The 27,436-nt window shown below is 43.9% G+C and overlaps 1 protein-coding gene across 1 annotated transcript; it reads right to left on the bottom strand.

Annotated features, from left to right (window-relative positions):
* Positions 1 to 3,654: 3,654 nt before the first annotated feature.
* CAPN14 (calpain 14) lies at positions 3,655 to 25,908 on the bottom strand. Its single transcript, XM_064445483.1, is given in 19 exon segments — positions 3,655 to 3,729; positions 4,149 to 4,213; positions 5,952 to 6,009; positions 9,033 to 9,069; positions 9,624 to 9,829; positions 11,771 to 11,782; positions 12,475 to 12,635; positions 13,324 to 13,487; positions 14,143 to 14,217; positions 15,477 to 15,508; positions 15,510 to 15,563; positions 17,092 to 17,157; positions 17,875 to 18,049; positions 19,176 to 19,312; positions 19,932 to 20,050; positions 21,009 to 21,078; positions 23,512 to 23,525; positions 23,528 to 23,869; positions 25,866 to 25,908. Coding segments are annotated over 19 exon segments (1,905 nt in total).
* Positions 25,909 to 27,436: the final 1,528 nt, after the last annotated feature.

The raw sequence follows: 27,436 nt of genomic DNA, 5'->3' as shown, positions 1-27,436 counted from the left end.
AAAAAAAAACAAACAACCACAAAGCAGCAACCTGTAACAAGCACTTAGTGTGGAAATTTCCAGCCCAAATAAATAAATGGTAAGAAAGTAAAAAAGGATCTTACAGATCGATGCATCAAGTAACTCTAGCAGAGTTTGATGTGAATAGTCCCACTTAAAACAAGTTCTCTAATGCTGTTCACAGCTACGCACCCAGTCTCCACTATTTAATTAGCTACAACCTACATGTGCCTGCATTGTTTAAAAGTACACACATACACACACTTTCTCTCTCCTCCTGCTTTATGAAAAATAACTGACAAATATCCAAATGTTTTACCAGACTGCTCCTGTATCATGCTACAGAGAATATCTATTCCCTGCCAATCTCTAGCAGGGAATTAAAGACTTAAATACAATTGGGATCACTTTACTTCTCACGGTACTGCACTTCTCAGTCTGCAGACAAAACCCACTGCCTTTCTGAAATAAATCTGCAAATATCACATCCTCCATCCACAACAAAGACCTGGAGGCCCAGCTCATCGCTTGGTCAAATCAGCTTACGTTCACTTCAATAGGGCTATGCTGACTTACAAAAGCAAAAGAGATCGTTTGAATGCTTGCAAATCACCTTTCAAAGTCATGGCTAGGAAAAGCATTCGTTCAGGTAGTCCCCCACAAGCACACAGACTCCTGCTCTAGCAGCCTAGCGGCTGCAGAATTGGGATTTCCTCTATTAGGTGACAAGCCACTCAGGGCAGGGGCCATTTCTCTCCCATACTGAACAGCCTCATGATGAGCACAGCCTCTGGGCACTACCACAACGTATCCCATCCTATGACAATAACAGTGTAACATCAGCATCAAGTAGGTGATCCCAACAACTGTCACTATGCTCCATGGTGTCACACTGTGCACCCATAGTGGCTGGCATCCAGCGTTCTCTTCTCAGACAGGTAGTCTGAAGTGCAATAGGACAAAAAAAACCCCATTAATTAGCAAAACTTCAATTCACCAAGTCTGTGGTCATTATGTCAAGTCTGCTTGAGGTGAAGACTCTTCATAAGAGGTAAAGTGCAGGGCTGAGCCCAGAATCCAGCGTACACAGAAAGTCGATATGAGGCAGCCTTCCTCATCCTGGTACAGGCTTGGTTGTCCCCTCTTCTACAGCATTACTTCAGGAATACAGCGTCATCATCATCCACTGTAAAGTAATGGGGAAAGTAGGTTGAACTCATCCATCCCCGGGAGCACTCCTCGATAGTCACAACTGAACTGGACTATGGGGCATTGGAAATTTTGTCTCCAGAAAGAGCAGAAGCCATAAAAGGGCAGAAGACTTAGAAGCCTGAAGCCTCTTGTTGTTTCTAACCTACTCTGTAACCAGTCAGTCAAGATACCTCTTTTTAATGCTACAGAACAAAACAGGCAGTGCCACTTGCAATGAGGGAGCCTGCATTTGTCAGTCAGGGAACAGGCTTTACCTCAGATTCCCAGAGATATATCCCTTTGCCATCTTGTGTTAAGTTGAGAAAGGCCTCTGCAAAAGAAATAAATGAGGAGCATTAACTTGATAACCAAGAGATCAACATCAGCCAAGACACCCTGTCTCAGGAAAAACCTCAGGGCAGAGTGTGTAGGCTGTTCACAAGTGCACGTGGGTTCTCTTTCTGTTGCTGGAAGATCCCTGAAGGCTGGGACACAGGGAGCAGCTGAATAGTCAGGCATGTTATTGTCTGTCTATCCAGCTGTGAAACCTCAAAATGCAGGCAGTCCTAACCTCACCCACTTCAGTTTCAAGACATGTGCAAAGTGTCTACAACACGAGCTCACAGACTGAGTATCAGCTGTACCATCATCACAACTGCAGTTCACCAAAGGTATATTCCAAGGCTCTCCTCTTCCTGGAAAATGTGCAGTCTCCATCTGTAATTTGCCTACCTCCTCCTAGAGAAGGCTGGTGCAAGCCTGCAGGGAGGTAAATCACTCTGATATGTACAACCTGGATGTCTACAGAAAGTGACTGGTGGAAAGGTAAAGAGAAAGCGTTTGATTTCCTCTCTATCTGTCTTTTGCTTTAAATTGATTACACTTGGTCTGTTCAGAAACACAATCCTTCTAATTTTGACCTTGCCACTGCCAGCTGGAGCAGCATCAGAAGGGCCAGAGCTTAGATGGGCAGCCCACCTTGCCTGGCCATCCACATAGTGCCAGCCTCACCTCCCATGATCTCCACTTGAAGCATTAGGCACACAAAGCTCTCAAAGCTGATCTTCAAGTCAGGGTCACTGTATCTGACTGCCATCAAATTACAGACTTCATTGCTGAGTGAAATATCTTCATAAAAGAAAAAAAAATTTAAAAAAGAAAAACAGAATGAGATGGCAACTCCCAGCCGTAGGCAGTTGAATGTTCACAGATATAGTGCGTGCTCACAGCTGTGTGCACGCACAAGTGAGTGGTCTTCAGCCCTTCTCCAATAGCTCCGTTTTTCAAACTTCCCCATAGATGATCAAATAACCACCAGCCCAAGCCAAACCACCATGTAGAGATATGCCCTGCAAACATGGAAGAGTTCAGATCTGATCCCCTATACTCTCAGTCCCACATGGCATCCTTTGCTCATGAGTGAATGAGGGTAATAACAGCAGCTGTGTTTAAGAGCAATACTCCACAAGAGGGTAGGAAAGGACATGAAAAATGTAATCCAGAGGAAGCTCATACAGAAAGCATCAGTCCCAATGTCAAGCAGCATTCGCAAGGAATAAAAGTATTTTCTATTAATGACCTGGGATTTTCATTCCTTTAGCAGAGGTCCACCTGGGTTTCTCACTGTGCTTTCACTGACTCAAATGAACTGGGTAAACCACACACCAAAAAGAGGAGTGGTATTTCAGCTGTAAACATGCAGAAGAGGCTACAAGGTCAAGCACCAGCCCCCACGCAAAGCTCAGTAACAACAACAGAGTATCTGGACCCATGTGTATGGTCTTTTTCTAGATCAAGCTTCAGACATTATATTAGTCAAGCCTGGCACCAGCGTTGCCTCTGTGCAAGTCCCACACTTCCAGGTTCAGTCCCTGAGCTGTTGTCTTCAGCAGAGGTAACAATTTAGTATGAGCTAGATCTGGCCTCCCGCATGTATCTGCAAAATCCCACAGAGTCTTTTAAAATTAAATTAGCAATGAACAGGAAGGGATTTAAGAACTGGGTCTAAAATAGACAGACACTTCTGTTTCGGAGAACTATCAGTATGAGGCCACACTGGGGCAAAGATTAAGTGGCCCACTCCACAGTAAAATAATTTTCAGATATGTTTACCCAGCTAAAGAGGGAAGCAGGGATGGCTAAGACCATGCAGCCTATAATATTTTCCACTCCTCCTGGGCTCTACCTTCAGTTCTCAAGATGTTTCCCAGCTATGGGCTTTTTCCAGCCTTTATGAGGAAGAGGATGAGACTTGCCAAAATGTGCTGTGGGCTCACCTGTCTCCTGTACAGCTGCATGTAGTTCCACAAGGTCAAGCTTTCCTGATCTGCTAGTGTTTCTGTTCTGGAAAACTTCCTGGAGGGGTGGAAATATATCCTTTTAAACAAAACAACCCCTCCCCCCAATAAAACCCCAAAGAGTTTGTGAGCAGGGAGATATTACAAGCAGACACAGAAATTACTGTCATACCAAATAGAAAAGCAGCCTTTTCCACAGGACTCTGAATTCCTGGATACTCAGCGTGCCAGAGGCATTCAGCTTTGTGGGAGAATTAAGGTCAGAACATCTCAATTAAACATCAGAGAGCACCCATTACATTAAAAAAAAAAAAAAAACAAAAAAAAAAAAACAAACAAAAACCTCGTAGCCACTCTAACATTCACACAATTATAAGGATAATGATTTCTTAGCCCACAAGCCTATCTACAGGCTTAATCCTCCTCCCACTAGAGTCAATGGAAACCTGGCTGCTGATTTCAGAGGCAGCAGGAATGAACCCTTTCCCCAACTAATTCCATTTTGTCACAACTGAACTGTTATTATGGAGGCTGAGAAATTCAATAAGCAGGGCTATATCCTGGTGGTAAAGAAATCACAGTAACACCCAGTCTGCCCTAAGAAATAATGCTCCAGTGAAGTATTATATGAGTCAGAAGTATCACTCATGCCAAGGATACATCCAGAACCGCCAAGATACTCTGGCAGGCATCCAGACTGAAACTTAGGTGAAAACTCTGGAAATCTGGAGACAAAATAAAGAAATAAAATTGTTTTGAGGAGCCACTGAACATCTCTCAGAAGAATAGACTGTCCCAAAATTCCTCTTCACTTGAGAAGGCTCAGGCCCCAAAGCCTTTGTGAAACTTTGCACCCACTTGAGAAGATATATCATTTATGATGATAAAAATATGAGGCAACAGGATGGATTCTACTAGTCTCAGAAAATCCAATATGAGCTCCCTGCAGGCACGTAATACGGAATGAAATATGGTGCACTATCTCCAGCCATTAGAGAAAATGGAAGCAAAAGGACATCCAAAGCTGTAATCCCAAACAGAATTTACTGCATGACCTTGAGCAAAGTCACTTGACCTGAAGAGCTTTGGGGAGGAGCACTGCAGATTAATTGAAACCCTTGTGCTAAGCATCTCTCTCTCTCTTTCACAGACACACTGCCAGTTCTGTTAATATAATTAAAAGTACAGGCATCACTGAAAACATGATGCTGCATCAAAGCTTAGCGTTCCTGGTTCATACATAAGTTACATGAAGAGTAACAGAAATAGACTCTAATCTCACTGAAAATCATGATTATAGATTGCCTGTAGACTTTCACTGAGCAAGGGACAGAACCATAACTCACCAATCCCTTATCTGCAGAAAGTAAAGATGTTTAGATCTTGAAATAGCCCTGTTTAGTAAATATGAATCATGTACTGTAAAATTTTTAAATTAATGTCTTAAAATTGATAACTTATGAAAAATAAAAGCTGTGCTTAATGTAGATTTCTCACAGATAAGACAGTGCCTGGGGCGTCACTTTGCAAAGACAGAAAAGCTATCCTTGTCCACTTTTGTAGAAAAGGGAGCAACATCACACTCAAGTGGAAAAGGCATCACATCAGCCTTTTGTTCATCTTCTTTGTCGACTATAATGGCTGGACAGTGTATTTTCTGCATGGTACATCAGTTGTTACTAGTGAAGAAACTGCGAAGGAAATTGGATTCACCATTATGTCTGTAATTTCATTGTCATTATTCAGAGAAAACTGCCACCTTCCTGCTGTCCAGGTAGCGTTATTTATAACTAGGGACCAAATTATGAGCTTGTGGATTGCTCTAGGCTGCCACTGGCAGAGTGGGTGTCACAGTCCTCATGAGAGAGAGAACCTCAGGGCTCACCTGGTTCTCACAACCATAAATTACACAGGTCACCTGCATCTCCATCCTGTCTCCCAAAAACAAACAGAGCAAAGAACAGCCCTATGCATGCATAGGGGGGAGGAGTAAGTAAGGACAGCAGGCATGAACGAGGCCCATCAAGATAAAGACAAGATCTCCTTCCACCGTGTAACTGCCTACAGACCAGGCTAATTTTCCACACCTGCTAGTGGTGGCACTGCTGAGACTGTGGCATTGCACAGGGTGAAATGAGATAATGCTTCAGAATCAAGGTTGAGGTCAAGCTGGGTTTGGAGGTCAAATTCAGAGTCTTCACCCAATATTGATGATGGCTCTTCCCCCTCATTCTTTCAGCTGTTGAAATTCAAACTAGAATAGCTTCGCTTACAAAATTTCCTCCGTGTTGATTCACACCCCAGCAAATCCTTTCTCTCTGGAAATCTAACATGGCATCAGAAGAGTCAGTTCAGTCAGATTCAAGCCAGTTTCTTTTCCCAGAATTCAAGCAGCAGATAGAGGACCTGAGGCTTTTCTCTAAGAGTGTTTCTTTTACAGAAACATTATTTCTCAGCACTTACTCCTCCAAGATATATTATTCAGGATCCTCTGGAGCTGAACAGCATTTATTTCAGGTTTCTGTGATATGGAAGAGAATTTTTATAATTTTTTTAAAGTATTAAATCACTTTTCTCCCTCTTTTGTTTTCCCATCATGTCCCATCTTCATTCTCTGCTTTTCTGGCCCCACTCCAGCCACTGTGAAAATCAATAGAAAAGACTCCCTTTGAATATGACAAGATTCTCAGCCTGCAAGAGCTGCAGTCTGCTCTGGGCTAAGTTCTCAGGGCTCCACACAGATCAATGCGGTAGTGCAGATTTACACTGAGTGAGGATCCAGACCGTTAACCTTTCAGCCCTGGTGCCATCTGTCCCATCAAGCACACTGTCAAGAGACCTGCTTCAAATATTACCCCTTTATCATTTACAATCCAAAAATTATAGCAACTTTGGAATACTCCGTCCTCAAACTTTTCAAAGCACAGACTTCCCCTCCTCTTTGATATACTAAAGTTTACAGTTTTTTTAGAAACTGTGACATTTGTTTGTTTGGAGGATTTTTTTAAAATGTCACTCTTCAAAAATAAAAGCCTGGTTTGAGATCATTGAGGCATGCGAGGGTAATGCATTGAGAAATGACTGTACAGCTTGCCTCTGTGTGTACTTGTACCTCCTGACAAAGAAGGAGCAGCACCTCTCAATATGTGGCAATTTCCAGCACATCTGCAAGCCGCACCATTCTCAAAATCAAAATCTTAAGCAAGTGGCAAAAAGTAAAAGCATGACTTGTTTTTAGTAACAGCTTCTGTCAAAATATTGCTAACAAAAGTGCAAATGTGTTTCTGTGAAGCTGTGTTTCCAAACACAGGGCATGCTGCTAAATAAACACAGCTGCCTTCCCCGAAAGGTGAAACAATTTCATCCCTCACCATAGTTAGTGGGATCCCTGAGGGTCAACTCCACCCCAAATCAGGCCAGAGAGATCATTAGAAAGAATCTTTCACAATAAGAATCATATTTCTCTAGGAAAATTAGTGAAAAAAGGAGGTGAGGGGACACCTAGTACTTAACTTCACCTCTCAAAGCAAGTTAGCTGCCATCAAACTGCGGTGAAGGATGTATGATACAAGTGTTAGTATTTCAGAGGGTGTTCTCTAATAGGTGACTTTCCTCAATGAGTGTAAGAACACCCTAAAGGGTAGGATGGATCTATACAGCCCACCACTTGGTCCCCAAATGGACATGGAACTGTTGGAGCGGGTCCAGAGGAGGGTCACAAAAATGATCTGAGGGCTGGAGCACCTCTCCTACAAGGACAGGCTGAGAGAGTTGGGGTTGTTCAGCCTGGAGAAGGCTGCGGGGAGACCTTATTGCAGCCTTTCAGTACTTAAAGGGGGACTATAAGAAGGATGGGGACAATCTCTTTAGCAAGGCCTGTTGTGACAGGGCAAGGGGTGATGGTTTTAAACTAAAGGAGGGTAGATTTAGACTAGATATAAAGAAAAAATTTTTTACAATGAGGGTGGTGAAATACTGGAACAGGTTTCCCAGAGAGGCTGTGGACGCCCCATCCCTAGAAACATTCAAGGTCAGGTTGGACGGGGCTCTGAGCAACCTGATCTAGTTAAAGATGTCCCTGCTCACTGCAGAGGGTTGGACTAGATGGCCTTTAAGGGCCCCTTCCAACCCAAACTATTCCATGATTCTATAATAAAACAGGCAATAGAGATTAACGTGTAGGGAGAACATGAGAGCCTGGTCAGCTTCTGCAGTCCGTTCTCCTGTTTGCCCGGCACACCCACCTGTTGGAAAAGGGATCTTAGAGGGTACAACACTGCCTAGTCCTTTACTATCTGTTTATGGATCTGCTGCCCATCAGTTTGCTAGTACCTTTTGAGCCTGTTGATACTGTCACATCCACAATGTCCTGCGGCATTCAGTTCCAGGCGTTCACACCCTGTTGTGTAGAGAAGTATGCCTGTCTCAATGCTAACATATTCCTAAGCTTTGTGGTTAATTCTGCTGCACTGTACACACAGCCCAACCTCCTATGGCCCCTCTCTGTTCCCCACGCTTCCACATCCAAACATCCTTTGAACATCCACATGCTTTTACTTTCACAGAGCTACATAATAGCTCTGGAGGAGTTTACCCTAGCAGCTCATGCACACACTTAACTGTTCAAAAAGCTTTGTGAAGAAATCCTCCCAAATCTTGCCTTCATACCTATCAACAATTTCCTTTAAGATATTAAAAAAAATCAACTCAAGGAAGAAAAATACCGCCATCCAAGGCAGTTACTAAAGATGCTTTCCCAGAACTGCACTCTCATCCTCTGCCCCTCCACCTTCTCCCCACCACCACTGCAATCAATGCTACCTCACTAACACAGCTCACTGCTAAGGACAGCTCCCCACCTCATAGAAATGCTATTTATTGGAAAGAAATACTCAGCACTCAGCGGGGACAAACATTTCCCTCCCACCTCCTTTGTTGTTTGTGCAACAACAAAGAATGGGGCTCGCTCCATGCCAAGACAAGAGAGAAGGGTCCCTGTCCTCCTTTATAGAGGATAAGAGAGGACATGAAAGAAGGAATGGCCCTGTTTATGCCAGGGGAACAGACCATGCTATAAACTCCCTGCCACAAGTTAATGGCAGTGCATGCACTGCCATTGAGCTCAGTTATTTTGAAAATAACCTACAGACCGCTGCATGGGAACAGAACTGCTCAGGTCCCATGATGTCTTCAAAACTTTCAGTGCATGAAAGGAGTGGGGAGAAGTGCAAGAATGAACCAGGAGTCTCCAGAAAGCCATGAATAGGAAAGACTGCAGAGTGCATAAGATGGTGCCACTAAAAGAAGTTTGCAAAAGGCAACTAACAAAGGCATCTAAAAATTGGCACATCCCCCACATTTGATTGCATCTGTCCACGTGGCCCAAGGGACTCTGAAAGCCCAAGCTGCCCTTTCAAAAGTGCTGCAGCACAAACACTCCCATTGTCACTCAGCTTCTCTGTAAGGCAGAGCAACAGGGAAAAACCCCACACCCAGAGCTGAATACTGAACCACAGACCTCCCACTCCCCTCATACTCACTCACCTTAGAGAGAGTGAAACTGGTGTTCACACCCATTTCCCTGGAGATGCAAAAAAGCAGACACATTAAGGAGATATCCCAGAGCTGTGTGTTTGTTTCATCACAGGTGGCAACCCCCATCCACAGAAGGGGCCCCAACCCACTGTTGCGGCATATGTTTTTTCCCCACAGTGTTTCAGCTGCAGTGAGGGAAGCCCTCATGTCCATAGAGCTCCCCAGGGGCTGCTGGCATTTGAAGTCTCCTAAGCACCATTTCTGCACAAGCAACCACCCTAGCACCACCAGCAGGGTTTCCTGGCAAATTGATGGGTGCATTAAAAACTATTGTCCTTCTTCCAGTCTCAAACATGAGCATGCTGCAAGAATCCCTTGTGAGTGCCTAGGTCAACACTTCTTGAAAGAATAATGCCAAAAGCAGTGCTTCATCCACTGAGCATCCTATGCTGGGAAACCCCTGCAGCCAGCCTCTCCAAAAGAGACTGTGCTGCCTTTTGCATGGTAAAGTCTTTATGCTGGTCCCATTAGACTAGAAAGACTAGACCACCTCACGATTCCAAAGAATTAGGTGCTGGCAGATGGGCAGCAGCTTCTCACTGAAGAACATGCTCCCTGGAGAAGACCTGTAGGATAAATTCAGACTCCTGATGAGGCTCCAGGGTGGATGGGACAATCACATAGACACCAGGCTCCAGGTGGAAGTCATGAGTCACTTCCCGTTCATCAAAGAAGACCTGGTTCTTGTTCACAGGCTGATGTTGAGCGAAGAAAGCTGGGGGCAGCCTTCTGTTGCTTTTCTGGTACTATTAAGGAAAGAAACAGAAGAGAAATGTGTTCTGCACCAGCTGAACAAACAGACAAAAGGCATGTGGAGAATTCACAGACATAGCATAGACAGCCTGCCTTCACACCTCAGAGTTTATTTTTACAGTACAAGCAGATAACAGGGCCCAAAGGACTCAGTCTCCTCCCAGGACATGGTAGTTCTCACCATGCACCGCACCTGCCCAATTCTAAAATGACAAAGAACAGGGAGGGCATCCTGCAACATTATCAACAATATAACAGTACTTGCAAGGACCGGGAGGAGAAGTGGCTTCTGTCAACCTAAGCTACTTGCAAAAGTAATTTCTATACTGGCAGAAATGACTGCAGAGAAGAACTGGTCTACAGTCTGCACTTCACTAGCCAGAACACCCCTTGCATCCCATAGGTACTATGTGCTTTGTTCCCAGCTCATCCTTTGCACTAGGGATCTGGCAGCAGAGGATTTTTCAGAGCACTGGTGACCTGAGCATACTGCAGGAGCAACCTAATCCCTAGCCCTGACTCTGTGCATGTGCCCTTGATCTGCCTGGTACTATTGGCTCTTACAGATGTTTCGCTATGCAGGCACTTTTCTGCAATAGGAGGATGGCTAAAGTGTTCATACAGGCAACGCTGAACTAATTTTTAATGCCACTGAGTGCCCAGTACACAAGCCAAATAAATAATCCTGCTAGCTAAGACCACTGTCACCTTCTGATCTTGGCTGTTCCTCAAAACATTTAGCTATTTTACTCCACAGTCTCATAGTGGAGATGCTATTCCTCTTCCTTTGCCAGTATTTTTCTTACTAATAGAGCAATCTTTCTTCTGAAGGGTTCAGGGTTACTCCTTCTCATGCCCCTTATGTTAAATTTAAAGTTTTTATATTCCAGTCAATACTTTGTTGACTGCAGTTCCAATACCTTAGATGCTGCCGGCTTGCCATCTCTCTGTATTGATCTTGGCAACTGCTACAAACCTGAAATTAAAGTCCTGGCTGCCACCATTGCCCCTTGGGTGCAGCACAGCAGTGTGCTAGGGCCACGCTCAGACCCCCTCTGCCAGGAAGTTTAACTCAGTTGTAACCCTGAGAGTGCCCAAAATATTTAAGTCAAGAAGGAGTGCCATCTTACCTCAGGGTTACCATGCTGGAAATACAGTAAGTGGGAACAGAGTTGTGCTGCCCTGACCATACATCCAAACTAGTTCTTTACCAGCACAGATTCAAAGGGACTCTCATTTAAGAGGTGTTCTGAGTAGTAACAGAGTGGAAGCTATGCCCTTTCAAGACAAAAGGAGCTAAACCGTCCCCTGTTTTAAATAGCCCTCTATGGTCAGGGCCCAAATTGGGACATACACCAGGGCTTAAGTTCCAGGGCCCTTCCTCAGGTTCCAAAGGCTCCTGGCTAAAGAAAATACAGTTGGCCTGAGGAAGACAAAAACACCTGTAGCATCAGCTCTAGAGCATCCCCAGCCAGGAAGGACCCCTGGCTTGCATGGGACACAGTCTCTGTTCCCACCTCATCCCAAGACTGGGAAGCAGCAGAAAGGCAGCTCTAGCTCCCAAGAGCTGCAGCAAGTCCAGCTCAGGCACAGCCAACAATTGGGCCACCATCCCGCAACTGCAGAAGGGACAAAGTGCTGATCGGGTAAACACTGATGCTACTTCTAATGCCTTTGAAGACCCAGTGCAGAAGCTGAACAACTAATGCCTCTTTTTAAGGCCATGGAGCCCTCCTGATATGGCTGCTCTTCAGAAGAGTCAATAGATGGCTCTGCATTAATAATGACTTACTGTGGTGCCTCACTGAATTCAAATACACTGTAACCAGCTGTCAGCCAAGGAACAAAAGCAAACATACCTTTGGTGTTGTCATAACACCTGCACCAGCCCAGGTCCCCCAGCAAACAGCCACCAGCGGTGACAAGAGGCTCACCTGTAGGTCCACCTGCAGGAAGAAAAGAAACAGCATCTGTTAGGCAGGGACCTCTGGGTCTTACACAACATAGCCATATCATTGCTGAGAAGCAGCTACATACATTCAGCTGGGGTCTTTGCATTCAGAAACCTCAGCCCCTCCACCTAAAAACCCTTCCCCACAGCCATCTCTATAACTGTGCAAACTCACAGCAGCAACAGGAGCTGTGGCTCTGCTCAGGGAAGGAGAATGGCTCTGCAAGGCACTCAGATAAGCAGAGAATTGAGGGGGGGAAACTCTCACTCCTTCTAGTGATATCCCCTTACACCTGGATACACAGAGAACTAGCAGAATTCACACACAGGAAATATACTAGGAACAGTTCTCAAGCACAATTTTACCATTGTTGGAAATAACCTGAGGGCAGTGCTCTCCCTGCCCCAAAGTAAGGGGACTCCTTGTACCCTCTCCCAGCTCTTGCACATACTCCCAGAGAGGGCAAACTAGGATGACACACAGCATGCCAGAGAGGCAGCAAGTGGGGCACAGAGCCTGAGGGAACCTAGCCCTGATGTGTAAGGAGACTGGGCACAGGCAAGAAGGAAAGAACACATATCACCCTGTGCACAGCAAAACTCTTGGTCTGCAAAGTTCTATGATTTACAGGAGCTGGAAGTTTTCTTATTTGGTGAAAGCGAGAAAGGCAAAGCAATTATTCGCACCTTGTAGAGTGAAAATCCAATGAAAAGGTGAGGAGCTCAGCTCTGGTGTTTGCAGCTGTGTTTCTGCATCAGGGATATAACCACATTGCAGGAACCCAGGCTTTTACTATCTTCAACTGGTAAAACATTCAGCCAGTACTGAAGGTTCATCCAAAAGCTGCCTAAGCAAAACAAGAAAAGACATTTTGATGTCATTTTCCACCACAAAATTGGTTGCCAGCTTCCCACACAATGCCTGGCATCTGACTGAAGAGGTCACAGGTTGTCTGGGCCTCCAGACACAAAGGGATTTGATCATAGGGTGCAGTTCACAAGTTTAGCAGTGCAGCCACCATGTAAGACAGGAGGAAGGCCCAGGAACAAGGAACTACATTTCCACTCACCTGCAACTAAGAGCTCGTTTTGTTCATAAATATATCCCTTTTGCTCTATCACCTCCAGTGTATGGGCTATCTGACTTCAGATCCTACCTGCTCTGCTTCCAGAAGGGCTGAGCCTCTGTATTTCCCATTCACTTAAAATACCACTACCTGGAGGTGCTGAGGATGCAAATTTTAACATACAAGTTTAATGTCCCAAAGAAGGTCAGTATTGGTGATTGATCCTAGGATCCTGCAGTATATTTCATGCCATAACCAGCCCACTGCCCTATGTTTGCAAGTGACACAGCTTCTGTTTTAGCAGAAGTTAGTCAAAGTCCTTTAGCTGCTTATTTCTAATGTTTGTGTGGAGGGTTAAGCAGGAAGAGCATGTTTCTGTTGTCAATTTTGTGTTAACAGGTATAAGGCATTGGTAACTGAGTCAGCAGACCAATATTACCCCAGAGTCATTCAAAAGAGCACCCCTCACCATTACAGAATCACAGACTTCCTCCTGCTATACTTCCTTTAACCCATCTCCTACTCTTCAGGGAATACATCCACTTCTTCCCATCTTCCTGGCTCATCAGGTCTGGAGTTAATTTACAGATCATCAGATCTACAAAATTAATCTTAAAATCTCTCAGAGACATCCTGGGAAAAGAGTGCCAAGAGACATCTTGTCAGCAGTTTAGTTTAGTCCATATGGTTTATAAAAAGAAAAGGAAAGGGAGCAGGGAACTTCGAAGCCACACCATTCTGTGTTACATATGGTAATGCTCATATTTTATTAGGTAGTAAAGAAGAGAGCGTCTGCTCCAACAGCAGCATCTAGCAGTAGTAAATGCATGACTAAAATTTCAGCAAAGGATAGCAGCACAGAGATTAAAACAATATTGCCACCAAAGGGACCGCAGTGAAATGACACGGGCGACAACATTGCCACCTCGTGGCAGAAGCTCTGGGTAAACCACGAACAAACAGGGCAAACGAGCTTCCCAAAGCTATCTTAAAAGTAAAAGGCAGGAGAAAAGCTCCTGAAAGCTGCCCGTGTCTCCAGCAGCCCTGGGAGAGCTGGCAGTGTCCTGCTTCCCCCTCACTCCTGCCACTGAAGAACAGCACATCTCTTCCGTGTGAGCACAGCTACTGCGTCTCACATCATCAAGCAGAGGAGGAGAGCAGGAACGCAAGGATGGGCTGGTATAAAGCAGATCACATATGCCTTGACCTAAGTGGCAATGTGTTGCTTCATCTCCAGATGCAGCCCCGGAGCTACTGGCAGAGAGGGGAGGTGAGACTGTGCCATTACCAGAATTCTCCATCCTCCTCCTTTTTCCTCAGCAAAATCTTCTACTTTGGGCTCGACAGCTCCCATTTATAAGAGCTGAGGGTATAAACATGAGGTGACTAACCAAATGTGGCCTCAAATTCAAGGCGGAGTACATAGCTTTCCTCTATAAGAAAAGGCCAAATCCCTGTCCCCACATGTCTCCACATTTAACCCCCACTAAACACAGGTCCCCTATGCCTTCAGCCACAGGAGACTCTCCACAGGGTCCCAGGACATGTAGCTAAATGGCTCCACTTTTCTCCAGCAGAAGCCAGAAATGCTCCATTTCCATCAGCCAGTCCATTCACTTACACACACAACTTCCAAGTACTTAAAATATAAAAATCTAGACCTGTTTTGTTGGTTAATCTTCTGTCAAAGGAGACATAACAGAAAGAGTGTTTGGCATAATGAATGAATGACTAGGACAGCACAGGAGGCAGCTGGGAGTCACTTAAAAGGCAGGCCTACAGTATGTTGCTCATTATGCTCTTCAACAGGAACAGCTGGTATGTTGTCCTTATGTGACAGACACACATCAGAGAAGTTACTGCTCTGCAGACAAGGTGAGAGTCACATTCCCAACACCTCCCTGTGCTTTTCCCTCCTCCCTACCTCTGAGCCTCAGCAAACAAAGTCTGTGCAGGGAATAAAGTAAAGCTTGGAAGAAAGGAATATGCCCTGCTTCAAAGAGGAATAGGACGAAGCCTACAGTTGCCTGTGGTCTAGGATGCAAACCACTGTCTTTCATGGATCCCAATCAAAAGATTCAGACAGATGCAAACTTAGGGCCCATTTGCCTCACTAGTTGTTCCTTCTGATCTCATACCCAGTTGTATTTCCCCAAACAGCCAGGATGGAGGACTCCTTTTGCAGCCACTCAACCCCAACAGTTTGCAGCCCGTGGAGGACTCTACACCGTCCTTCCTGTGATAAAGGGCTGTGTGCCCTGAAACATGCTGCTTGTTTAGAGCCTCCTGCACAGCTATCTGTCACTTTGCACGCCATCCAGATCACAGCAATGTGGTCAGCATCTGATGTTCATATTACATTTCCTCCGGCATTTAGTGAGTGGAAAAGCAGAACTGAGCTTGTTGAAGCTGCATGTGTGAAGTGAGACCAACTACATAAGCGCGACCTGCTGAACACAAATCTATTAAGTCATTGCTTTGACACCAGAGGGCCTGTGCGAACAACTATTACTTATCTTAATGCTGCTCTCAGCACTAATTCATGCCTGAAGATGGCAGCATCTTTCCTCCAAGAAACCTTTTCTCCCACTCAGCATCAGACCTTCCCTTTTTTAAACTCACCTGTCACTCCAGTCTCCTTTCCACTCAATTTTTTCCCCATGGATTTCTCAGTCTAACTAGGTTTTCTGGTCCATCTTGACAGGTCACCTAGAGAAAACAGTAATACTGTGCTTACCAGTGCCGCAGCAGTTCTCATCTGGTTTATATCACTGTACTGTGTCAGATATTAACAACAATTTTGTTTGTTCTCATAGAATTATGTTAATGATGCAAGAGCAAGTATGATGATAAAAATCTAAGAACAGGCAACACTGAATGCCAGCACAAAGAGATTAACATGCTTTATCTTACCTTCTATAACTGAAACCAGAGACCTCACAGATTCCTAATATCAAGGCTTGACTGCAAATTCCTCTTTCTTTCCATACCTGGTCATTTTTTGCTAATGGGGGGCAGGACTGTACTACTGTGAAAGCTAAGTCCTACACCAGTGCAATGGCACAGCACAATGCAGCCCATGGGGTGACCACATAGATTAGTCCCTACTGAACTGGGATGCCATGGCAGGAGAAGAGGGAGCCAGGCCAACTAAGGGCTTTGTTGGCAGCATACAGCCGAACAGCTGACTTCACATTGGCTCCACATGCTTGGTCAGTCCCTTACTCTTACCTGGCTCTTCATCCCATCAGAGGAGCCAGACTGACAGAGCTGTCACTGAAAAAGTCTGTACCTAAAACCCTCCCTGCTGTGTGTGGGAGACACAGGCATGCATCATCCAGCTCATAGTATCTCTTCCAGCTTTCCTAGTATCTCTTGCTAGAGGTACCAAATGTACTTTCACCCACCTCAATATTACATGTCCAAAACAACAAGATAGTAATAGAATCATAGAATTATTAAGGTTGGAAAAGACCCCTAGGATCATCAAGTCCAACCGCCAAACCAGTACCACCATGCTTCCAAACCATGCCCTGAAGCACCACGTCTACACATTTTTTTAATGCCTCCAGGAATGGTGAGTCCACCACCTCTCTGGGCAGCCTGTTCCAATGCCTGACCAATCCATCAATCCAGAGCAGAAAACATGAGCTTTGTCCCACTCTTTGGGACCTATTATTTTACTGTCCCTTACCTCTAGACAAGTATCTTTAGGGGACTCCCAATGATGCTTTTGCAGATCAGCGGGGTCCACCTGCACTCTCTGCACAGAGGCCCAGTTCAGTTCCCTTACTTTAGCCTTGACTCACATTTCCATCTGCAGTTTTTCATGTTTTGGCCCTTGTATTCCATTATCTTTACTTCTCTGTGGCCTCTCCTCTGACTTCAGAAGAGGGCTTTTTACCCCAGGAAGGTTTCAGCACATCCTCCCAGCATTATCAAAGGCCAGATGCATTTCTAGGTGATGCTCTCAGCAGAGCCCTATGAATCATTCTCACCCTTAGAGATATGCTGATCTATAACCATTGTCCTTTACATCAAGGTCATGATACTGAAATGGACACACTTGAAAGTGAATCTTTACAAAGCACACAGTCTCTTTTAGCCTTAGACTAAGAGAAGAACACTGGGGGAAGAGATACCATAGTTGCCCTGATTAAGGGTTGAACCTATGACTGCAGTAAAAATTGGTGACATCCAAACTAACCCAGACACAGGACATTAGGGATAGTCTTACCTTTCTAATATCAGTTACTGTGTAGGCATGGCCAGCAACAAACCCATTCTTCAGGACCTTTGTTGCCTGTACACAAGGAAGAAAAACAGAAGGAAAATAAATCTTTTATTCTATCCCTACTTACACAGCAGACTCATACAAATACCAGACACCTGTATCTCTGCAAGCAATGACTCTCAAAGCAAATGGAGAATGAGAGAGTTTGAACTGAAAAAAAAATTTAAGTCTAAGCTCATAACAGCCATATTCTGCAGTATGCTTGGAACTGGAAGGTTGATTGGGAAGGTCCCTTCCTAAGTTTTTGATCTTTGGCTAGAGACCATCTCATTTTTTAAAAAGTCCAGGAGGTTGGGTTTTGGTTTTCAGAGTAGTAGGGTTTCTCAACAGCAGAAGTATTAGCTTAAGGCTTGGAAGCCAAGATTTGAATTTATGTTCTTACCTACACACCTCTCTATCTTAGCTATAAGCTTATTCCATTAATCTCTGTGTCTTACTACACCATCTGTAAAAATGGAAAACTTACTTAACAAAAATGGGAAAATGCAGTAAATCCTTATTTAACGGAGGTTCTTTTATAGATAAATCAGTTTCTAAACATAACAACAGGGAGCTGAGAGCAGTAGGAAATCAATCCATGTGCGAAGTTTAAGAGTGTGATTTCTACAGAAAGCCACATGTGGCAGCTTTGATACATTTTGAGTCACAACAACTAGCTGAGCAGAGGGAAACAGGTGTGGAAAGGCTTTTAGTTGGGAAGCCATTTGATGTTACTCCAAGTCTCACCCCTAAATGTATCTGACAGCCCATGAGAGACCTGCCGTAGGTTGCTCTTGTCAGGATATCCCACAGATCAGGAGGAGCTGCTGCAATCTTGATCCTTATATTAACACCACCTGTAAAATTCACCAGGGCTTCTGAAACTTGCCCAATCTGCAGATCCTCATAGAAGCCATAGAGTCTAACAAAAAAAGATATCAATATATTCTCAGGGTTATAATCACAGATGATAGGTTGACAACAGCGTGCCAATGAAAACATACAATAAAGATTTGCAAAAGCAAAAGGAAAGCTGTAACTCATATTTAATTTTAAGGGAATCTTTGGCATTTAGGAAGAGGGGAATCTAGCAAATTGCCTCCAAGATTGTCCACAGTCTGAAAGGGACTCTTCACTCACTGTCATCCCTCACTGCATAATAGTGAGAACATGCCCAGCACTACTTCTTTGATAACTCTGCCTTAGTGAATGTTGCCTGAATTTATCACCAGACACTGTGCTGTATCTAAAGACATAGTGTCTTGAGAGCTCAGTCTCCAATGGGATTTTCTTTACTATTGCAGTGCAACTTTCTCCAGTCTTTTTATTCTAACACTAACACCAAATGAAAATAACTGAACTTCTCTCCTTTGCTGTGATCTTTCTTTCAATGTTAACTAGGATTGTTCACTACTCTGCAGAGATTAGTTCAGCCCAAAATTAACAAACTCCATCAGTTATGCCTTGTTGCTTTTCTTCTTAGTCCTGATAAACCACTCTAGACAAAACACCCTGGGGAGAAGCCAGTATCCTCACTGTGCCGTGTGACCTATTGAATGTCTCAGCTTTGGGGGACCCCAGAGCGGGAACTTACACCAAAACCAAAGTACAATGCTTCAGTAGACCCCCAAAATGAGACTCCTTGGAGGTTTCCTCAAACTGATAATACATCAAAGGAGGCATAAGAAATCATCACCTTTGAAAAATCCCTATCTGTGGCCTTCAGCTCCTCTGTGGTATTTACAAGGAAGGCATCATCCTAGGCAACACACTCCAAACAGCGATAACATTCAGAAGACAACCCCTCAGGATAGGTCTGTTTTCATGCCTCCTCCTAAGCCCTTGGATTTAAACTCAAGGGCCTGGATTGATAACAGCTACTGCAGTGGCAGCTTTTACTGGGTAATAATAGAAAGATGAGAACCATTTACTACACTCCAAATGTGGCAAGACCTAGGAGATGCATTTATATACAAGAACAAACCGCGTAGGCACCAACCAACATATTTTAGAGAGACTATTTGCATAACTTGTAATGAGTCACTTACTTAGCATATGCCTTCTCCAGAAGGGCTCCCCAGAACACGTTCTTATAGACCAAGGAAACAAAGACCAGCTTCCCCGCCTCATTCACTGGCAGACGATTGTCAACCACCACGTCAACCCATTCACCAAAGTGCTAGAACTGTCAGAGGAAAAGAATAAGCTGATGTTTCCCTTGGAAGGGACCTCCCCTTGAAACAACAGGAAAGGCAAGATAGCTTAGCTGTGGGCACAGGACAAGCTGCCTTTGTGGGGGGAGCTACTTTCAGTCAGCTAACTCACCCACAGAGCCAACTCCTCAGCCCTACCCTGCCAGAGGAGAAAACAAACCCTGTATGAGATGTAAAAGAATTAAGCAGGGAAATTAGGCATAGCTGGGCTTCCAGGGAAGGAGTTCCTGATTGCTGCGTAGCAGCATTGCAGCAAGAGCTGGGCAAAGGGGCAAAAGTTTGGAGCAGATATGATCAAGCCCCCTTGACTGTTGCTACTATGTAGGAAGACATTTGTGTGGATTAAAGTATGAGTAGGGTGCAGCTGGAGAGAAAGGCAAAGCAGAGGTATATCCTCAGACTGGCTTGTAGTTGATCCAGGGCTTGCACTGCTTTGTGGAAGGGGTGACGGGCTACCCTCCAGGCCAGGATACCCTCTGTCCACTTACCCCTGGCCAACGGGAATCATGTACAAATTATCTAATGGTGTGACACAAAACATGACAGAGGATTTCTGAAGACCTTACCACACCCCAGGGGAGCAAGATGTACCCAGAAGTGGAAAATGCCAGCATATTTCTTCTCAAAGCTCTGGTTTTGTGGTACAACTGCAGCCAAGATGTGCTGGTGGAATGTCAGGGCTTCCAGGGCCACCAGGAACCAGCAGTTCTCTGCGCCAAGACAAACGGACACATGCAGTTGGCTGAAAAGCAAGGGTTGTCAGCCAAGTTCAGGAACACCACAAAGATCCTAGCAGAAGAGCTGTTGTGCTGATGTCTTTACAGTTATAACAAATCATACACAGAAAATGAGACAATCCAGACGTGTGCTTTATTTAACCAAACTATGATTGGTTTATAATTGTTCTCTCATGATCTTTTCATTTGGATACTGTTTGGTTAAATTAGAAATCCAGCAAGAAATAGCTCTCAGTGGAAACATTCTGGGTTTTTACTGATACTTTGGTCTTTTTCTGTTCTTTGTAAAGGCACAGTATTATAAAAAAAGAAACAAAGTTTCCCTTTTGCTTTGAAAACATCAACTTTTCAGAAGAGAAAATAATTTCCAATAGATCTCACATGCAAGACTGTACTTATCAGACTTTGTGTTTAAGGCCTTAAAGCACCTGAAAATTAATTTAGTCCTGTCCCTACCTGTTTTGCAGATGACAATATACCCTTTGACTTCAGGTAACATGGGCATAAATACGATTTTTCTAACTGCAAAGCTGGGAAGAGAATGCACTCATACTAAGCCAAAGGTAGTGAAAGTCTCATATTTTCTTGCTTCTGTGGTCTCTGTTCAATTGTCAAACAGCAACATTACAGACCAGTAAGAGCATAGGATCACCTCCTGTTGCAGTACTAGCATGCACAGAAGCAACAGAGAGAACGGCGATTTCAGCTTGTGGAGATGCCTCTCACCCCTCAAATCCCCCCTTGAAGCTTGCCAGGTTTTTTACTGAGCCTATCCCATCCTAATGATTGCTTCATCTACACCATGCCAAGTGAAGAGATAAGGATATGCGCACCTTCTATTTCTATGCCAAGTTTTATACAGTCAACATTCCACAGAAAAGGTTATCTTGCATAAGAATACTTAGATATTTATACAGAGGAGCTTCCTTACCCACCAGTCCTTGGCAGAGATCAAGCTGCTTTCTGTTTGCAGCATAAAATACCGGACTTCTGTGCAAAGCCTGGGAAGCACACAATCAAAAGAAGAGAGGGAGAGAGTCAAGTCAGCAACATGAGCTGGTTTAGCTTGAAGTCAAGGACTTTCTGTGTGCAGAGCTGCAGTCTTGTAAGATGGGAAATCCGGTGAGTTCCTAGCCTAGGATGTAAAAACCTAATGGATATGTGACACAAAACGCTCCCTCTGCCTGTTCAAAGCTTTCAAAATACTTAGGGTCCCTTTGTCCCAGCAGGCATTGTTCTGGTTCAGGTACAACTCTAGCGTCATCATGTGCCATCACGTGCTCTGGCTGACCTGACACAAGCTTGGGCACACATTTGTGCTTGGTCTACATTGAAATTGGTCTCCAACATAAGCCACTGATGCTCAGATGCATCACCATGGGTCTCCACAAAGACCTTGCTGAGAAGGCAACCCTTTAGACCTGCCAGCCCTGCTCCTCTGTAATTACTGACAAGTTTCAGACAAAAAAAAAGCATATAATGGCAGTGTAACTGTTCAAACTTTCAGCTAACCTGGCTGATGTCTCCACAATTTGACTGACAATCGAGTTACAGACTGATGGCTGCTACAGAAGTTCCTGTACAGACACAAAACTGTATCTGTAAATAATTGTTCAGAGAGAAATCATGTTGTTATTTTTTTCCTCTCACAAGTGCCTCTGGGGTCAAATTAATAACCTAAGTGTCAAACTTAGGTTTCACTCTAATGGCCCACAAATTGCTCAAGCTAATTTTCACACTGTTGGCTTCCCCTTCAGGCAGTAGCGGAGAAACAGCAAACCCTCAGAAGGCAGTTACAGTAATTAGACACCAACCCCTATCCTTCATGAATTTGGGTGTTCAGTTTGCGGGCCATCAGTTGTAGATGTAGTAAGCCACAAGTCTGCAGGCTGAATGGCAGAATTTCACGGTTTTTATTGCAGCACAGGGACTGAAGGATGCACAGCATCCAGCCGCAGCAAGCCTTTGATGGGCCAAGTTTGGCATTCAGAGCAAGTGGCAGCCTTCTTCATGAAGTAGTTTTAGAGCAGCAGCATGGCGGACTGAGAGACAGAGGAGGTTTCAAGTCCATTCTAAAATCTCTGGGGTGGAGGGAACACCTGAAGGGCTTTGTAGAGGCCAGGACTCATGTTGACATTTCCCTCCCAAATACCTCTCTGCTGATATAGCTGCCTCAGCTGCAGTGCCTGGCACAACCCAGCTCAGGCCCCTGAGGATTGCACTCTTCCTCTGCAGATCCTGACTTAACACAAACCATCTGTGAGACCAAACTGTGTCTGAAACTGAGATCAGGGGCTGTTCTTCCCAAGCTCTCCTGAGCAATTTGCAAAGGTGCCTTTACTTTCCCAGTGATTTTCATTAGTTTTGCAGAAACTCGGCCCATCTAAGAAATTTGTTAAATCTGACAAAGCATGACAGCTATAAAATAACTTAGCCAGGGTATGTTATCTTGTATTACCTGGCAGAATTTTCTTAAAGATATGGCGCTACTGACATTCTCAGATAATTCTATACATTGTTTTCAGGACTATCTGATTGTCAATATATCGCTCAGTGGCTCAGTAAGAACAGAACTACCATTTCTAGTAACACATCAGAGCTAACAGGTTTATCTAACTGTGCCAGTCCCCTGTCCTGGCCTCCAAGACTTGATATCTATTTGTTATGAGAACTTGCTCTGTGTCCAGCACTCAATACCAGGTGTTTCTTGTTGTGATGTTCAGTTTAAGCATGGGATGCCAGCAAAGGCCTTGAAAATACGGGCACAAGTAGAAAACAGAAGTCCCAGAACTAAAAACAACTCACTGCTTGATGGGCAGTTACTGATAGTGGCAGCAGCTCAACCTTGAGAACTGTGAAAAGACTGCTCTAAGCACAATAAAGAATAGACTAAACAGTTAAGCAGAAAAAAAAACAGTCCAGCAAGAGGATAAGGCACCTCCCTGTGCTAGTGAAAGTAGCAGCCTCCAGCATCACAACGGTATGTGGTCCATGGGAGAGGCGTCAAAGGCTAAGAACTGTCTAGAGACTCGGAAATCTTCTAAAAGGTCAAGATCTTGAATTCTGGGGAAAGGGATCATTGCCATGAGACCCACCATCATGGAATCATGATGGGATCATCAGAGCGGCCAGCTGCAAGGACACTGGCTCCCCCCGCTCCCTTGCCTGCTCTCCCTGCCTGCTCCGAGCATTACTGGATATAAACTGAATGAGGCTGGTTATGATTTTGGGCAACAAATACTTCAAAGGCAATTATGAAACTCCATGTACTCCAGCTTACAAAATGACAGCTGATACAGTAAGTGTAATCTCTGGAGGCATTAAGGCACACCTAAATTAAAGTCTAAGAGTTGTTTCCTCAGTGCTAACACTATTTGCTTACTATCAGCTGTAATCATAGTCTTACATGAGATTATTCACTGAAAGTCACTTACATGTGGCCTCCTCACTGTAAATTTTGGGGTAGTTTCTTTAGCAGTGCTCCCATTCCAATAGAGCTGATGTGAGCAGGGAAGCTGTCATCTGTGAACAGGCATTTGTTCTTCAAGCACGTCTCCAGCAAGGCCTGGTAGTTCTGCTGGAAAGGTGGGGTGTGTTTTTGAAAGATACTCCTGCCTAAAAGCACAGATGACTTCTTCTTTTTTTCAAGCACAGCCAAAAAGGCATGGCAATGTCCACAGTAACACCAGGATAATTTTTTCCGCTGAGGATTCTGCAGGGATCTCACCCTGCACAGTCCTGCTGGAAACTCCTTGTTTCTTGGGATGAGGTGCGTCTTCTCCAGAAGAATTCCTAATAATTAAAATAAGTGTAAAAAGTCAATTTAATCATGGCTTTTAAATTTTCACTTTAGCTAGTGGGGGGTGGCACTCCCAGAAGTGGGGGACCCATCTGATTCTAATCTAGCACCTATCACTGCACTTTCAAGGCTTTACATTCACTGTAGATCTGAGTGAAATCAAAATGAGTGACCCTATTGACTTTTACAGGGGCTTTGAATCCATAGGTACAGCTATTCTCAGTCTCTCTCTGGACTATTTTAGGATCTCCAGGATATTTTCATAACATGCTGCAACACGAATGACAGTCTTTATTCAATCACATTCTGGCATGTCAGTTATTTCCCCTCCCAAGAAAAGAAAAATAGCAAGATAAACCAAAGGCTAACAGAAAAATGGAATACATTAGGTGTTACAAAGCCATTACTCACAACCCCCAATGGTTATTTTGCCCTTTTTGCCTCATTTTGGAGAACGATACAATCTCCCCCAAGAGATCACATTCCATCTTGCTGATTACCACAGATTCACACATGAAATCGTATGCTGAGATATTTTTATTTCTTGTAACATTCAAGACAGATGTTTCTCATCCCCCAACTGAAAACAGCAAAGAGTGATTTCATAGCCCTTTTTTAATATTAGTAGCTATGCTAAACATTAGCAGGCATCACCTTTTGCTGCAAGTGGCAGGCTCCTGGGAGAAATAATGATTAAAATCTCAGCAGGCAAATCACACCCATCAGTGGTAACAAGGTGATCATAATCATTATTCATATTCATACACTGTGGACTGAAAAAATGAATCGGGATACAGAATTCAATAAATGGTTCACATGCCATAATGATACAGTATTTGGAAGGCTTCCCTGCAGAGGAGGCTCTCTGAGACTCAAAATCACTGCCCCAGGCACCCTAGGAAACTGGTCTCAGTTAGGAACCAGTTGATTGTTACTCCCATTGAAGCTGAAGGTCACCTGCTTTCCCTGTGAGAAGCCATACAACCACAGACTGCACCATCCTCCCACACAGAGCCCTCGTTTGTTATAAAAAAAATCTACAACTGATCCACAAGGCTTGATCCTCAAGGGCAACTAAGAGAAAATCTTCAAAATATAACCCTGGAAACAAAAATTCAGTTTTCTACTGCAAATAGACATTTCAGACCTGAGAAAGCATTTAAGTGCCTAATGACTTGCCTACTTTTTCTCCAGATGAAAAATACTGTCTCTCCCTCCAAACATTGCCTTTTTATAGCCATTGACCTTCACCACTACAACAACATGAGCAACAGACAGAGAGATAGATTTAAGAGAAAAACAAGAGGAAGAAAACAGCCTGGAGACTGGCTGCACTTTATATAGACAGACAAAACATGCATGAAGAAGAATTTCTCATTTTGCTGCTCCCCAGGAAAAGACGTGGTGAGCAATTTACATACATCCAGCTACACTGAAGAGCAAGCACTTAAGACATGATTTTTGGGTGTGCAGAGCATCCACAATGCTAACATCATTGTAACCCTTCACCAGTTCTCACCTCAGTCTGACATTTATTTGAAAAAGAACTAAACTTTATAGATAAGCCTTGAAACCCAGAGATAGTATGAAAAAAACAGTGCTTTCAAAAACGGAGGTTTAAATCTCCTGAATATGTACCCTTATTTTCAAGAAACTGAGCTAGCAGCCCTGACTGTAACAGTGTGTGTTGAGAGCCAACAATGCAGCTACTTTATACGTTTTGGAAACCTCCCAGCTGAACCTGCCTGTAGGTATATTGTTTTAAACTATTTTCCAAACTACCTGGAAATCTTTGAACAAAAGATGCATTGAAGCATTTTATGTGACATGAACAGTCACTGCTTAAGACAGCTACAAGGTGTTCCACTTTGTGTTTTAACCTTCTGCCTGCTGTCTGGCTGCAGTCATGTGTACAAGCAGGCGCCAGATACAGTTGTATACAGACAAAGTATGCCTGGGAATCACTTGTACTCCACTCAGCAACATTACTGAACCAATCTGAATCGGAGTGTCCCACCATGTCCTCTGGCATGGGTGGAGCAGAGTATGTGCATATCTCTTCCAGCAATTATAATTTCTAAGGGAAAGCAGCCAAGTGTAGCAGACAGAGGTTAAAAGCTTTAGATGGAAGCTGTGAACGAGCAGGTTGGATGGAATTGATTTGCTATTTTTTGCACTTTCCCCTAGTTAGTATGTTTGCCATCTGATGTAAGTCCTTCCACTACACTAGCATCCTGTGACCTCCCTGGTCTTTCTTAACATCTTAGATGCCACGAAGTGGCCTTGTTCCTAAGTCTTAAAATGAGAATCTGAAGAAACCACAGACAATCCTTCACTTTTAGTAAAAGTGTTTGAACCGTGAAAGAATTCTCTGAGAGCCTCTTACTCTCTTTGTGAGAGGATTTATCTCAGGCAACACTGGGGCAGTGGACAATTTGAGGGCTAGACTTGGAGCTGACAGAGCTCAGCCCAGCTCCTCTGATTTAATGAAGACAATCTGTATCTGGGCTGAGGAGCTGCTCCTGATTGTGTGGAACAGGGAAAATGTTTGCATGCAAAATAATGAATTTTATGGTGAGCAGACCAAATGATGCAGGGCCATCTTTTACAGCCATTCTCATAATACAGCAGAACATTATCTACAGAAATCAGCAGTCATTAGTCAAAATGGAAATGTGACTGTATTAGACTTTGTTAATCTTTATTAGTCTCTAAACACACAGTATGAAAACTCAAGGTACAACTTCAAGTCTTTGATTAAACATAGCGGTGTATTTCAGAAATAAAAACTCAAAGCTGACTCCTACTCTTCCTGTGGGCTTCTTAGCAAATAGAAATATCCTGAAAAGAAGCATTGACCTGTGTTTGCTCACAAAATGAATGAACATACAGACAGGTGGAGGACCTTGCCCTGAATTTCCTGTGCTTAGATTATTGGCCCAAAATTTGATTAACACCTTCTGGAGCTGAGATTTTCAAGGCCAAACAGTGAACCTGCCCCAGAGCCTCCCACAGATGTTAACAAAAAGTCCATAGCAAAAATGTCTCGATGGCTTTCAGAATTTCAAACAATACCTCTCTGAGCAAAGACTCACTTTTAAAGACTCTAGTTGAGAATTTAAAATACATATTCTTTGCTGTGTAAATTGTCCAAGCTACATCAAAATCCGTGGAAATATGAAAATCTCATTGACTCAAGATCCTATTAATAATCATCCTAATCATTAGAGATTCTGACTGCCCACAACTCCTGTTAAAGGAAGATGAAACTTTTGATCTCTGCAGAATACTTTGTGATCAAGTAGCAGCTAAACCACCCCTAAACTGCAAAACTGAGAGAACAAGAGCGCACAAAATCTGGCTTAGCTAAAACACCAGCCTGTGTTCCCAACCATTTGGCAGGCAGAAGCTTTGGAGCTGTGACATGAAGGGCAGCTGACACAGCTCATCTAGTTGCTTTATAACACACCCATTCTTCTCATGTTTGCTGATATGAACTTTTTGCCTTTCCCTTCAACACTTCCAGAGGAAAGCACAGCAGCAGCTGCTGCATTCAGCAC

Source organism: Phalacrocorax carbo, chromosome 3 (assembly GCF_963921805.1).
Source record: "Phalacrocorax carbo chromosome 3, bPhaCar2.1, whole genome shotgun sequence".
Classification (NCBI taxonomy): Eukaryota; Metazoa; Chordata; class Aves; order Suliformes; family Phalacrocoracidae; genus Phalacrocorax; species Phalacrocorax carbo.
This window is presented reverse-complemented; position numbering and strand designations above follow the sequence as displayed.